General features: G+C 28.6%; 1 protein-coding gene across 2 annotated transcripts in view; it reads right to left on the bottom strand.

Moving 5' to 3' along the window:
* The window catches only part of LOC149893833 (uncharacterized), a 33,934-nt gene that overhangs the window by 754 nt on the left and 17,828 nt on the right, over window positions 1-15,352 (bottom strand). The window contains exons 2-3 of one of the 2 annotated variants that reach the window (XR_016454905.1): window positions 13,929-14,575; window positions 804-6,424 (exon numbers count right to left, since the gene is read on the bottom strand). Coding sequence is in view for 1 of the 2 variants with exons in the window: in XM_090095609.1 (XP_089951735.1) it covers window positions 901-3,864 (2,964 nt within the window). In the remaining variant the exon portion in view is untranslated. Of the gene's footprint in view, window positions 1-595; window positions 6,425-13,928; window positions 14,576-15,352 lie in introns of those variants that run through there. The other variant, XM_090095609.1, reaches the window with a different exon arrangement.

Genomic DNA, 15,352 nt, shown 5'->3' with positions numbered 1-15,352 from the left:
TGTGTTGTATCTTACATTACACTTTAGCTCAAATCTATATCTAAATTTGGTACAGAGATATACCTTGGTGAGGGAATAGCTGATATAATATTTACAGATGAACTAGATAAAAAAGGAGCTGTAATAGAGTTTAAGTATAATAAAGATGCTACGCTAGCTATTGAGCAAACTAAAACTAAAGAATATGCAATCAGATTAACAGAAAAAATGGATACTGTTGTAATTCGATTAAATGTTTCTGAAATAAAGAAGTTGATGTAAGATGTTATGAAATCCCTAAAGGTAAGAATTTTTCTGGTAATGGTACTAATGAGGGAAATAATAGCTATAATTTACCCTATAGTGACTGGTTTAATAAGTACTATAGCGAAGGAAAAAATTCTTCAGCTCAGAATAAATGACTTGGAATCTGAACTAAAAGAGAAAATAAAAATATTACCAGCTAGATATCAATTAATTGCTAGAAATACAGATATAGACAAAATGATACAAGAGATGACTAGGTTAGATACTAAGGAAGGTGATATTGTTTTAGCGCCATATAATGTGAAAAATAAACATTGGGTAGACTTGATTTTTAAAAAAAGTAGTGAAGGCTTTTATGTAATATATTCTGATCCAGAAAATAAAGCTATAGAACAGATTTTATTAATAGATTTAAAAAAAGAACTCGAATTTACTGGACAGAAGTTAGAATTTAAGCAACAAGTAGTAGAGAACCAAAAATATAACAATTGTGGTTCTGAAACAATAGAAAATTTTATGTATTACTTAACAAATCATAGGATATCACAACAACAAACCGTGTTGTTTCATTCTCAGTCAATAGAAAACCACTGAGTATTGGTAAACGGTAGTGCTAATTAGATGTGTAAAGCGGTGACGGAATTACAAATGATGTCATTCACCACTCAGATCTATTTCCATATAAGTGTTTAAATCTAACATTGTAAAATATTCAAATTCTGTAACCATTGAGTTTACAAAAGAAGCTAGATATTGACTTGAATCTTTACAAATGATAAAATTTTTCACTGCTTCTCTTTCATAGCTAGCTTCTAATAAAAATTCTTCTACTACTTGTACAGGTGTAGTATCTCTAATAATTCCAGTTTCGTATCCAACTATTAATTTTGTAGCCATTATGACTCCTAATTTCCGTGCAAGATCTTGATAATTCTCAGGAATTTCTAAATTATCTCCAAATCTTGCAAGGATGTAGCCTAAAAATTCGTTTTGATTTGAACATATATCCAGTATTTTTTGAGTAAACTTTCGTTGCATGTTACTAACTGGATTTTTAGTTAATCTATCTAAAATAGAATCTATTTTAACTTTTTCAATGTTCACACAAATGCGTACATAACCACCCACACTATATTTATATGTTTCATGTAAGAAATCTATAAACTTGTATAACTGTATCCATATCATACTTTTTTCGTCATTAGGCTGAGTATGTTGCGACATATCTAAAATTTTAATCTCGTGTAATTCATAATAACAAGAAATAGTATCTGAAAAAGCAGAAAGCCATTTAGTTAGATTTCTCTGTGAATTAATCATTTCTCTTCCAATAGAGTTGGTACCATCTAGCCACTCTGACATTAAAGTAAAAATTTTTTTTTCTTCTTCTGCATCTTTTAGGATGAAAGCAATATTCCAATCGTCTTCAGGATTCATTTCTATATAAGGTAATACATCTTTGCCTATACGATACTTAATATAGTCTATAAACTTAGTTGACAGCTCTGCCTTGATAAAAGCTTGCTTAGCCTCTGATAAATTCTTTTCCTGAATATATAATATAGCTAAATCGTCATAAAGATGTTTTAGAGTACTTATAAAAGCTAATTCATTCTCAAAATTCTCAAAATTTACTGCAATATTAAGCTTCTTATGTATTTTTAAGAATGTTTTGTAAACATCTTTTAAAGCATAGGCTTTAGCTAGTTTGAACAATGTTGATAACACAAGTTGAATTCTTTGTTGAGTACCTTTTAATATCTCTTCTTTTTTTACAGATGGTATTTGGAGGGAAGCACCATATAACCGAACGGCTGCCTTGTCTAAGTCACCTAAAATAAGTAATGATCGGCCCAGCTTATAACCATACCGATTAGTTGCTTCGGATCCTGGATGAAATTTCATCATTACCTTTTCTATATCTAAATATTTTTGAATACTTTTTTCAATAAGTAATTTATTATTTGTGCATGTCCCTTCTGAGTATAAGAGCCAAGCTTCTAATAAGACCGGAGAAGATAAAAATGTTTCAGCAATTTCTCCATGTTCCTGTATTGATGAGTGCTTATTTAAATCAAATAAAATTTTCTGTAATTTAATTGCATCTCTGGCAAGTGCAAATTGACCAAAATCTATAAAATATGCTGCTAAAGAATTGTTTATTGAGATTAATTCTGCTATATCAACTTCAGGTTGTGAGCATGCTTGCTTTAAATACCGCACCGCTTGAACATATTGTTTTTTTCTGTTAGCACAAAAAGCCAAAGATGTGTAAATGTGTAAGTTATTCTCGGGAGATAAATTTTCACTTAACAATATATTTAAAGCCTCACTCGCTTCTACAAATTCATAGGATAAAAATAATGTTTCTAGGTAATTGGAATAGATTTTAATTTTAGCTTTTTGCTGAATTGTTTTATCCAAAATTTGTGCAATATATTCTTGTGCTTCAAGATAGTATTCCTTAGCCTGTAATAAGCTATCAAAAGAACCAATTTGATTTTTAGTTCTTATTACTAAAGATAACATATCTATCTTAAGCCATGGACGAATTTGCTCATTTTTTAAGGAGTTTGGTACATCTATCTGCTGTAAGACCTGAAAAGGTTGTACAAACCGCAATAAAGAATGTAAGTGTACCATGGTAGCGTACAATTCTTTTTCATCTACATTAAATGCATTTTTTTCTATAATGAGCTGCTCTTCGTAAGGCAAATTTGTCATAAGCATTTTATAACCTTCTTTAGAAGCAAAAAAATTTAATAGGTAATTTAAATCTGTAGTCCATGGCAATATATTGTCTGCAGCAACCACTTCTACCAGAGAAACATCTAAGTCAAATGGATTGTGCATAAGTTGTTTATGACGAGTTATTAATACTTTATCTATACTTGATTTAAAAGTAGAAGAGGAAATAAAAACACTATCGCCGCCTAAGTTATCTATATACTCGAGCACATTTTTATAATATTGTCCAAGAAATCCCATAGACATTAACTTAGCATTAATTTTTATAGAATCAGCAATACTATGATCTTTGTTTAAATCATCCATGAATTTAGCTTCTTTGGCGGCTTTTTTTAAATCTCTAATATGCTTTGGCACAGTAGTCTTTTTTTCTGCAATATAAACCGCTTCAACTGTATTAATATTAACTTCAAGCTTTGTTTTAAATTTTGCTAAAAGATTTGTAGTCAACTGAATCTTATAGTCTACATTAGTAAACTCCTCTCTTTTAGCATGTAGTTGTTGCTGTATAGTAGTTAAATTTTTTGTTGTTCTGCTATTTTCTAATTTACTAAGTACCTGAAACAAATGCAATTGCCATCTTTCAGCTTTATTCTCAAGCAATTTTTTGATTTTAATGTATTTTAGATTATTATCATGCGTAGAGTTATATTTACTTAGAAATTGCCTTACTGCTTTTTCAACATCCTTTTCATATTTTATTATTTTCTGAGGAATAATTTTCACCAAATCTAGATCATCAACACTTTTTTTTGTACCTTTTTCTAATTTTGTTGAATCTAAAACAACAAATATCTGAACCAAATGTAGTAGCTTCATCTGTTCAGGGTTTAATTTTTGTTCTAACTCTTGTTGTAAGGTGTTAGTCATTTTGACAAAAAGCTTTTTGATTTCAAGAGCTACACTTGCTTTCAACACCTGATTTATAAATCTATTTATAGCTATTTGCTGATCAACTTTTATGCTTGTCACTGAATTGCTTGAATCTTGTTGTACTTCAGGAAGTTGTTGATACACTTTTAGCTCTTCCGTTAAAAAGTCAATTCTACCATTTATTTCTAGTTGTTGAGACTTACATCTTTCGATTTTTTTTGCTAAATCACTTTCTGTACCATTTTCTAATATTATGCTAAATCACTTTCTGTACCATTTTCTAATATGTAAAATACCTCTAAATTATCGCACTCAAATTTTGAAAACTTTATTGAAGCTTTGGTCTGAGATTGATCTAGAACATTTATACCTTCATATTTGGCATTTATATTAGTAACTGATTCCAGATAACCATGTTCTTCCTCAGAGACAATTAAGGAGTCCAACAAATCTTGTTTTATTAGCCGTAGAAATTGTATCAAACCATTATCAATTGCTTCCTCCAATAGAAATTTCATTTGAAGTAACTTATTGTTACTCATATTATATACTACATGAGGATAGTTCTTTATTTCTTGCCTATAATTTCCCAATTTACCAAAAAGAAATCTTCTTAAATTGGTTTCTGCTGTACTGTAAGTCTCAGGTCTAATAAATTCTGAAATTCCTTTGGCAATCTCTCCTATCTTGCTGAATGTATAACCTAAATGGTACCTGTAAATTTTGTTTTTTAAATCTATAGATCTAGATTCAACACGATTTAAATCAGTAAGCAATTCTATCAATTTATTTACACTTTTTATATCGTGGTAGAAAGCAGATGCTGTTCGTAAAAAACCTACATCTGTATTATGCTTTTCAGTAAATGCAGAAACATTCTGATTCTGGTATTGATATAAAATAAAATTAATTTTTTCTTGGAAAATAATCAAGCTAGCTTCTATTAATCTGGGATCGGTAGTTAGTAACCATTGAAAGTCTTGATCTTTGGCTAAATCTTTTAAATGTGCTAGAGTCTCAAAATCTAATTTTGCTCCTTCCAGATTTTTTTCATTTCCTTTTTTTTGATAACGATTTCTGTAACCGTGTTTATTTCTAATACAATCTTGGTTATCTTCCTTCCAAGATATATCATGGATTTTATGCCCCATTTGCCCAATACAACTCAAAAAAGTTGTTGTATCTAAACTAGGATTTTTAAGAACAGCTATTGATTGATTTATCAAAGAATTGGTTTCTCTAAGCTTAGTTAAGTCTTCTTCAATCTTTTCTTTGTTATATTGTTCTTTCATATTTACAATTTCTTTTTCTTCTTTAGTTGTTTGTACATCATTTGTTGGTATATCTGCTCCATACAATACTGCTTGCCAATGGGCGCCTCTCGCTTTCCCTACATTATATGCGCTATTATCTTGGGCGTTATTAAATAAACCTATTATTGTACCTTCAGTATTGATAAATTGTATGATTGTTCCATCTAAATAGTTCATATCTATTCCATTTTGTATATATCCTTGTGTCAGTAAATACCTTATTAATTCGCTACTGTTTAACCATATACTTTGTTGAGATGCATAGTTATAATAATTATTTGATAAAGTTTGCCATAAACTTTCCTTTACAGATATCTCAGTATTATTGTCTAAAGCATTAGTTAAAATGCCTTGCAAATCTTGCCTGTTATGATCCTTGATTATAGCTTGTACATCTACGTCTAGGCTATTACACAATCTAAATATTTCTAATAAAGTTTCTTGAGGCATATCCCGTAATGAATCCCAATCATATATATTATTAACAAGATCTATTTTACTTCTAAGACTTGCTCTAGTTTCATCGTTAGTATCTTTATCTTCTAATGGAGCTTCAAGCTTATTTTTTATAACAAACTTAAAGTTTCTGAAACCATCCTGATTAAAGATGTTCTTATATAAATCTACAATTTTTTTTTGTGATAGATGTGTATCCGAATTTTTTACATAATCTTCAAGAGTACTGTACAAAAGTATAAAATTCTTTATGGTATTAGTAATCTTGGTCCTTATTTCTTGCTTTATACCAGGTAGAGCACTTTTACTACAATGGATAGCATCTATAATTGCATATACACCACAATCCCCTCCTCCAGGATTGTTAATAATACTAGGCTTATCACTATAATCAGTATTTGGTTTAGAACTAGATGCTATCTCTTCTGTTTTTTTTTGTTTTAAAACTGTTTTAGACATTTGTTTTTGTAGTAAATATTCTTTTATTCCATCAACTACTTCCAATAATTTACTCTCTTGAGTAAATTTTCTAATTTCTACTTGAATTGGATGATTAATGCAATTATTTTCTAAGAATTCATTTTGCTCTTCTAATCTTAAATTTGTAATTAAAGGATCTTCTGCTAGAATCTTTAAGTGTTATTTTCTAATTTCTTCTTGTAGATGTTGAAAATTAACTATATCGGTAGGTTCTAATTTATTTAATGATTCAGGTAATAAAGCCTTTACATTAATTTCCTTACATTCTAACTCATACTTGGTTTGTATCGTAACACTTGTAGATGTTTCTAAAAAAAGATAAAATCTCTTTTTCAGACAGTAAAGATGTATCTTATTAACTCAACACATACAGGACCACAAGAAAATATTCCTTTATTACTTAGATTTGTATCTTTTTGAATAATGGTATTACCTAAATATATATCTAAATTATATTCTTTATTTGTTAATGCTGCTATTTCATAAAAATCTTTATGAGCAGTTTCACCAAAAGGATTAATAAAAATAAGTTTATTTTTAACTAATATTCCAAATATGAAATGGCACTTTAATTTTTAGTTAACTTTATTTAAACCTATTCTTTTAAAGTATAAAGCTCAACTGAATAAATTTACATTTATAAATTTAAAACTTATGTAATATTGAAAATTGCAGTAAGTCTTATCTTTAGACCAGGATAGAAATGATACTGATATTTTTGTTATGACTAGAGTTTACTCTAATTATTTGCAAAAAAAATTTATTTTCAGTACTTAAATAACAATACTTCAATTAACTCTTACTTTAAAGCAAAAGCACTTTTTTAAAAAAATAAATTGTTGATTCTCTTCAGATAAGTTTTTTAGCTTAAAAACGAATAGTAGAATAGGTTTAATTGATTTTTGGATCGACGTCTTAAATTTAATTTTTATAAAACAACATCATAAAAAACCTTTTTTTATTTTGAGACTACCTTATTATACAAATTATTGCACTATTCTACCAGATCTTTTTATGCTCATTAATAAGCAATAAGCAACAATAAGTAAACAATAAGGAGAAAAGTAGATATTTTAAAGAAAATAAGTTTTATTTATAAAAAAAAAAAACTTGATGCGAAAAGCTAAATGCAAAAAACAGCTAAAAGAAACTAATAAAAGGAGATCTCTATTATCTGATCTATTTTTCTCTATATCGGATCTATTTTTCTCTATATCTGATCTATTTTTAAGAAACTTGGTTTCCTTTCTATGATTGGAAGCCTAAAATTTAGTGCCCCCAAAAAAGTAAAAAAATCATGTGTGCAACAAAAAACGCTACAAACGAATATTAACTTTTAGGAAAAAATTGTTTATGAAACAAATCTAAATTCAGAGTTCATGAAAAAAGATGCAGTCATTAACAAATAGGAAAATCATAAACATTTCAAAACGGACATTTCTGGAACATTTTGGCATAGATTGATAGAAGTGTACACAACTCGCAAGAAGCTTGCTTGTCATGGAAATAGCATTAGGGTGGTCCGTTTTAAACTTTTTTTGAAATTTTAATCGGGGTTTTTACCAGTAATAAAATTTAATCTAAAAACCCTAAATACAAAAACTTTTGAATTTAGGACAATTTTTAGGTCCCCCACAAAACATTGGAAGTTATAATAACGGATTGCACAAGTGTTGCGCAACTTTTTTATTCGCTAATAGTTATAGTTACTTAGTGGGGTTTACACAATTTAATTATTAACCATTAGAAATCAATTATACAAAATTTTATTAATTTACGACTATTTGTACATATCCCACAAAAGATATATTGAAGTGTTAATAAATATACAATTAATAACGTCACTGAAATTTTATTTGTTTGTTTGTTGAAAATTAATTTGAATTGATTTCTTTGAGAAATATGCACCTTTAAAGCTGTTTCGATGCTTTTCCACAACTTGAGCAAGTTGTTCTCTCTCTACTGGATCAAAACATTTGTCTTTGATGTCTCCTATAAGCTTGATACCTCGCTCTGCAATATCGTTGACACAAGAAAGATTGTATACAAATATTTTTGCGGCGTTTAAGTCCTCGAAATTGTTCCAATGTTCTGATGGAACGTTTAGCCATTCTTGGGGTCTATTTAATTTTAACAAATGAAAAAGTAACCATGGCTTTTCGCCAATAAAAGACGATAAAAAAGGTTTTTCTTTGTCGCGCTAAATAATAATCGAAGTCTTCGGTTTATATGGAGTAAATACTTTAGGTCTTGTTAAGTTTATAAGTTTCTGACCCATCATATTCTTTTTTGCATAACTCATAGAGTCGTCGAACAAGGAAAAGACTACTTGCTCCTAAGATAAGTATCCAAGGTGTCTTTCAAAAGACTTGATGGTTTCCTTTGCACTTTCAAGGTCGATTTATTTAAATTTCCTCATTAAATAAAAGAAATGCAGGTCATTAGCTGGAGCAGCAGAAGTAATAGCAGATTGAAGAAAGTACTTTGCGCTAAAAAGACAAATGTACTCAGCCATCCTCTCAAACTTTCTTGCTTCTTCATCAGTAAGTTCAAAAGTACAAGATAGTAGGAATATTTTTGTATAATAAATGGCTTTTGACATCCACTTGCATGATGATCAGAACCAGCATACCGAATGCGGAAACTTCTTTTGATATGTCCACAGAAAAAAAATAGAGTAAGCTCCACTAGTTCGCGATAGTCCTCAAGAGGAAATGTTTTTCTCTCCAAGCAATCCATTGCCCATTTCTTTACTCCAAGTGCTTGTTGAAATAAAAAACTATTTTGATCACGAGGCCAGTTCCACACTCTAAGTTCTTTTATATTCTTGTTGAGGTTAAGAAATTCTTCTTTGAACCTTTGAAATAACTGAACTCTTGGTGATTTGTTCAGACCACAAATAGCATTGGATGTTGCTTTTATAAAGAGTTCTGGAATATGATGTCTACATTCAAGTTGGAGTAGAGAATGACCAATTTGCTTAATAATTAGAATTGCAGCTCCATTATATGCTCCACTGTTTGCAGATGTTGTATCATAGACAAGTGCAACAGCAGATCCTTTTAATTGCCATTTATCAAATAGGTTCATCACTGAACAACATTGCTTTTGACCAGTCTCGTCAGCAATCTTAGGAGTACCTAACAATTTAGGAGGTGACCCTGCATAAACAGCAAGTCGCTCTTCCTTTTTTCCAGTAGCTTGCTTGAAAGTTTTTCCATCCCAATTAATTTCCAAATATTCAGGTGGAATCCAAGTTTCTTCAATTAACTTAGCTTCTTCAATTCTGTTAGCTGATTTTGCGCTATGAACTGTGATGATTTAAAAAGTATAACATCATTTAAAGCTGCTCCACCTAATTTTAAATTCTTTCCCAAAATAAGTAGCTGCTGTCTTTCGTTAATACCGGATCCATTAGCAACTGTACACGTTTCTTTTAATAGTTCTCTTTTTGAAATTTTCATCGTTATCGCTGATTTACGATGGTATATTTTTTTCTCTTTCACTAAAAAGCTTTTATGTCTTTCATCTTCTTCTGTAATATCTGAAGAAAATTCGTCGCCCTTGTTGACTTCATTATTATCAGTAATGGTTAAACATTTGAGTTGCTGTTTCTTAATATGAAGCAATTCCTTTCTTATCTTTCTTTTCTGATACTGTAGTTTGATGTAGCGTTGTCGCCGCTCTTTTTCAGCAAGTATTTTGTCAACTCCAGCCATTGAGCCCACTTGAAGAAACTTTCGTTGGCTTTTTAGAAATTCCCAGTCAATAAGCCATTTGTCGTTACCAGAGTGTTTCAGCAATGTGTAAGTGTCTGTATGTGATATATCAAACAGACTGTCCAGTTTAATTATAAAAGATGTAGCTTTTTGCGTTACTTTCTTTCTTGTCTTCTGCTTTCAGGAATTTTTTTCAGTGTCTCATATTCTTTAACCAAACGGACAATCTGATCAGCACAGTCCTTCTTGTTATGCTTCGTTGGAATACGAGCAGGTAACCAAAAGTTTTCAACAATTTCACTAACTAGATGATTTGAAATGAGTCTTGTTTCTTTTCTAGGATTGTTTTCTCTCTCAAAAAGATATTTTTGCAATAAAGCTCTATTCAATAGTAGCTTTCCTCCTTTAAAGTTTTCTAAGGAAAAACCAACAATCCAATGATTTAAACGAGAAGAACGTCAGATTTTTTTTATCGGCAATATTTTTGTTTATAGCAACAGCTGGAATATGTATCGAATGTAGTGAACTTTTTTTTCCTGATCTAAGTACTGACTCTTCTGCATCAATAGATACATTATTTCCAAAACTTTTACTAGGTCTACTAATCTTCTTTAGTATGGGAGCCATTGTAGTGGTTTAATACACGACTGAAGCTTGTAACATAAGCGCTGTTATTGACTATACGTTTAGATATTTACTTTGCAACATTAAAATGATACAGAATAAGGGTTCATTTAAAGCGTTGTAAACTAAACTTATTAACGTTGCAGCATGTTTTTAAGAACTATTGTTATCTCAAGAGAAGTAAGACTTAATGACTTCCTTAAATGCAATTTAACAATATTAAATTCATAATGGAACGAAAGTATCAATATTATAATGTTTGAAATGTATTGGAATGAGAGTAACTAAACTGAATTATGTTACGCAATATCTGTGGTGTTTTAAAACAAATCTCTTGTGGGATAAGTACAATAAGTCTTAAATTAATAAATTTTTGTAGAATAATTCCTTAATGATTGTCAAACAAATTGTGTGAACCCCATTAAGAAAAAGCAACAGTTTGTTAGTAAAAACCTTGCGCAACACTTATGCAATCCATTACTTGAACTTCCAATGTCTTGTGGGGGATGTAAAATTCGTTCTAAATTCGAAATTTTTGGAATTTAACGTTTTTAGATAAAATGTCATCACTGGTAAAAACCCCGGCTAAAATTTCAAAAAAAAAGTTTAAAATGGACCACCCTAAGATAGCATGCACGTGATCGAATGGCCATAAAAAAATTTTTATAAGATACCCTCAGAATGGAAAACACAACCGTCTTAAAAGGTATTTGCGAGAATTTAAAAAAACATTTAATAATTTAAAATTACCAAATATTAACAAATAATAGTTTTCTTTGCTCATTTAGATACTTAAAATAGTGGGGGCAGATTTGCATGAATTTCATGAATTTTTAGATATAGAAGCTTTGAACAACATGAATTTTAGGTCAAGATTGTCTCAAAAAATCCTTAATTAAAGAAACAAGAAACAAAGTTGCTTTAATCTATATATTCGGAGGAACTCCTAATTTGCAAAAAAAAAAACTGTAATATGTTGTGGGTCATCTCAGATGCTGTCTCTCAATACATATTGATATAAAACCAAAGGATGTTCTTTTATTACCACGCACAAGCTTATTTTGCCAGCCAGATATGACGCACAGTGACTCAAAACAACAACAAAAAAATGGGAATAAACCCCTCACAACTTTTTTGTAAATATAGTGCTCTTTTTTAAATAATACTAAATTATAATGATTATTTATTTAAAAATTAAAAACAGTTTTTTCATAAAACTTATACTTTATATTTCATGGTTAAAAGAAGTTAAAAATTTTAATAATATTTTCAAAGAAATCTGAAAAATGAGAGATTTTTAATTAGTAAAAATGGAGACTTATCTATCTAAATTAAAGTCTATATTTACTTTTAAGATAATCTCTTAACTTTATTTCTTTCAAATATATTGAAAACAAAAATTGCAATCTGATTTTTTTTGTTTAAATTAGAAGAATTTTCTAGAATAACATAGATTAAATACATACTTTTTGTTTTAAATACCAGCTAAAAAAAATGTGCCACCGAGTTCCAACGAGATATATATTTCTTTCAGTTAATTAACACATTTACTTTTAGAATATAAAGGGATTGCTGCGATCACCTGTGGTATAGGGAGTTAATGAAGAAATACTAATGTCAATGAAAATTTTGTATTTCTTTAACTTGAGTTTTTTACTTGTATAACTTGTTTTAATATGTAAAATATAGTTTCAAGAAACATAGTTTTGTCATCATGTGCTACATAGATGTTTGTGAAAATGATTTTTTTTTTTTGAATAATGATTTACTATTCGATATGTACTACGTATTTGAAATAGCTTTACTTAACAACTTTAGTATTTCCTGTAATATACAAGCAACATTATTTAAGTGAAAAATTATATAAAGTACTCAAAAATGTTTTTGATATACATTAATGAATCTATTAACTTGGCGATTCTTAAATACAATAAAAACAAAAAGATTAGATCTTATCCCGAATATACGTGAACTAGGAGTGGATAAATTAGGATTATGGAAGGGTTTACTTAACAAAATGAAACAAAACTGAAGGAATCAGCAAAGAGCACATAAATAAAGTAAAGACTACTTTAGCTACATTTATTTCAAAAGTGAAGAAAAAATTAAAACAATGTGGTAGAAATTATGATTTATTTATAGAACAAGAAACCATCAATGGCTTCAAGAAAATCTTATGTCCAAAAAAATCTTATGGGGTTTCGCAGAACCATTTTGGTTCTGGAAAACCCCATATACAAAGGAGAGCAAATCAAAAGAGAAAAAACAAAAGAACTAGATGTTGAGCATCATGCTCTATTTTTAGTCTCTGCAAGAAGTACATTTTTTTAAAAAAGTCAAATGTTTTACAGATCAAAAAAGCTAAAGACACTTTAGATGAAACCTTTCCTTTAAATATGAGTGTAAAGCAAGCTCTTGCATTAGAAGTGAATACTGACCTCAGCAATAAACAATATCAAATGATCAGAAACTTAGCTCTTGGATATATATTTGTTCCATTCTTACACTATATTTTAGTGGAAAAAACTAAATAATATCCTAAAAATTTTTTTTTCTCTGACTTCAGCAGCTACAATAAATATTGCTAAAGCTGTGTTTACATAGATGGTAATACAATACCAATGTTAGCAGCTGAAATAATGGTAATTGTGCCAAAAGCATTTAAAAATCATGCAGTTTTTTTCTGAAACTATGTTAATTGTGATCATAAGATTGCATAACATTCTCATAACCATATCTTGTGGATTTCTCATTAATAACGATGAATTAAATTCATACTGCCACTGAAACAGCTAAACTTATTGAGAGCTTGTATGGTAGGTATGCTATGACTCCTACTGTACACAAACTGCTATTGCATAGTACTTCCATATTACATAAACCAATTAAACCATTACCAGATGAAGTTATTAAAGTGATTGTAAAATAAAATATGAAATTAATATAACAAATCTGAAAAAAAAAGTTTTTATGCATCAACATCCTTTAAAAACCATTGTTATGCAAATATCAAGTAGAGTAATGTATCAAGATGTTGTGTCTTGACTTAAAAATTCTAGAATTTTAATTAAAATAATTAATTACGCGTACAGCTAAATCTTGCGCGCGCGTTAACGCGTATACACGTAAAAAAGATGCGCGTAAAAAATATTTTTGTTAACAAATTTGAAATTTTTGACCCAAAAAACTATTATTTTCAAATATAACAATATTATATAACATTATATATTATTTAAAAATTTTCTAAAATTTATTGAGTTTTTTGCCGTTTTTTAATCATCCTGAGTCACTGTGCGAAGGCTCTAAATTTTTTCGCTAAACAAACACGGAGGAGAGACAATATTTAAGAACATTTTGAAAAAAAGTGTGTACTAAGTAAAATTGAATTCTCTTAAAATAATTTGAAATTGAAAGTTATAAAAAAAATTTAGTTTACTAAAAGATTTTATAAATTTTCTCATGAAAGTACCTTCGATTGAGCGACCTTTTTCAATATGATTCTGTTTCTTTTAATGTTCTCTTCATATTTTTTATCTTATTTTCACAAAGTTGGTAATATATTTTCTTTGGAGTATAAGAAACTAATTTGGAATGAATGTGAAGCTCGTAATTTTCAACCTTAATAGATATAATTCTTTCCTTGTGAGAATTTGCAAGTGCGTATTCTTTGATACAGATATAAAACTAAAGTGTCACAACGCAACTTCTTATTTGTTGAGAATAGCTGTGAACTGTGATTGGTTGAACACAGCCCACAATGCAATTTTGAAAGTTTAAAACTAAATATAAAGCATAAATAGCACGTATCATATTTTATCAGCTTTTTCAAACTATTCTACTATCATAATACGTAAATGTAAATAAAGTGACTCCTAAAAACATAATTAATATTGTGTTTAATCATTCATATTAAACCTCAACTTCGTAAAAAATTTTTACAAAAAGTGTTATTTCTTCAGTTACTACTTACAATATAGCGACTCAAAAAACAATACAGATTTAAAGCAAATACACATCTGAAAGTAATGTAAACACTTATCTCTAAAAAAAGTCTCTAATAGATAAATGAGTGAATGCACCAGTTCCGCATCTTCTAAATGGGTTGAATCTTTTATTCTAAATTTTAGAAAGTGGTTTTATTTATTTCACAAAACATATTCTTACAATAAGTTATTATATATTAACTTTGTTTTTCATTTTTTAGAATAAATATATTAAAATAAAAATTCTCAGTAAAACTAAATACAAATTTTAATTTGCTTAAATTTAGTTTGTTTAATAATAGTGAAGAAAAAGTATTTGTTTGCTTGTGCAGAAATCTCAAATTTCAAATAATTCGCATTTGTTATATAATTTATGTACCTTTTAGTTATTAACTACCCAATGCTGTGTGCTAGAAGGTTAATAACACAACAGCATGGTAGGCAGCTGATTTTATTTTTAAGATAAAAAATTTTTAGGCATTAGTTTATCAGATAGGCACTACAAAGTTATAAATGCTAAAAGGTTCCTTCTGGAGTTATTATATATATATATATATATATATATATATATATATACATATATATATATATATATATATATATATATATATATATATATATATATATATATATATATATATATATATATATATATATATATATATAATAACTCCAGAAAGAACCTTTTAGCATTTATAACTTTAAATTCTTTAAATTGCTTGTTAACTTTAAAAAGTTTGTTTTTAAATTAACAAGCAATTTAAAGATTAATTAGATTCAAGTACTGTCTATTTCAAAAAATTATGATTTTGTGAGTGGTTTTTTTTTTTATAGCTATCAACAAAATTTGAAGTTTTATATTCAAAACAAGAGTTAAAAGTTGGAAATTTTATGTCCATGCCACCCAGTG

This window comes from Hydra viridissima, unplaced genomic scaffold (assembly GCF_058129835.1).
Source record: "Hydra viridissima isolate aposymbiotic clone 2 unplaced genomic scaffold, HvirCarnegie_v1 scaffold_1, whole genome shotgun sequence".
Lineage (NCBI taxonomy): Eukaryota > Metazoa > Cnidaria > Hydrozoa > Anthoathecata > Hydridae > Hydra > Hydra viridissima.
The sequence above is the reverse complement of the archived record's forward strand: the minus strand, read 5'-3'. Positions and strand labels throughout refer to the sequence as shown.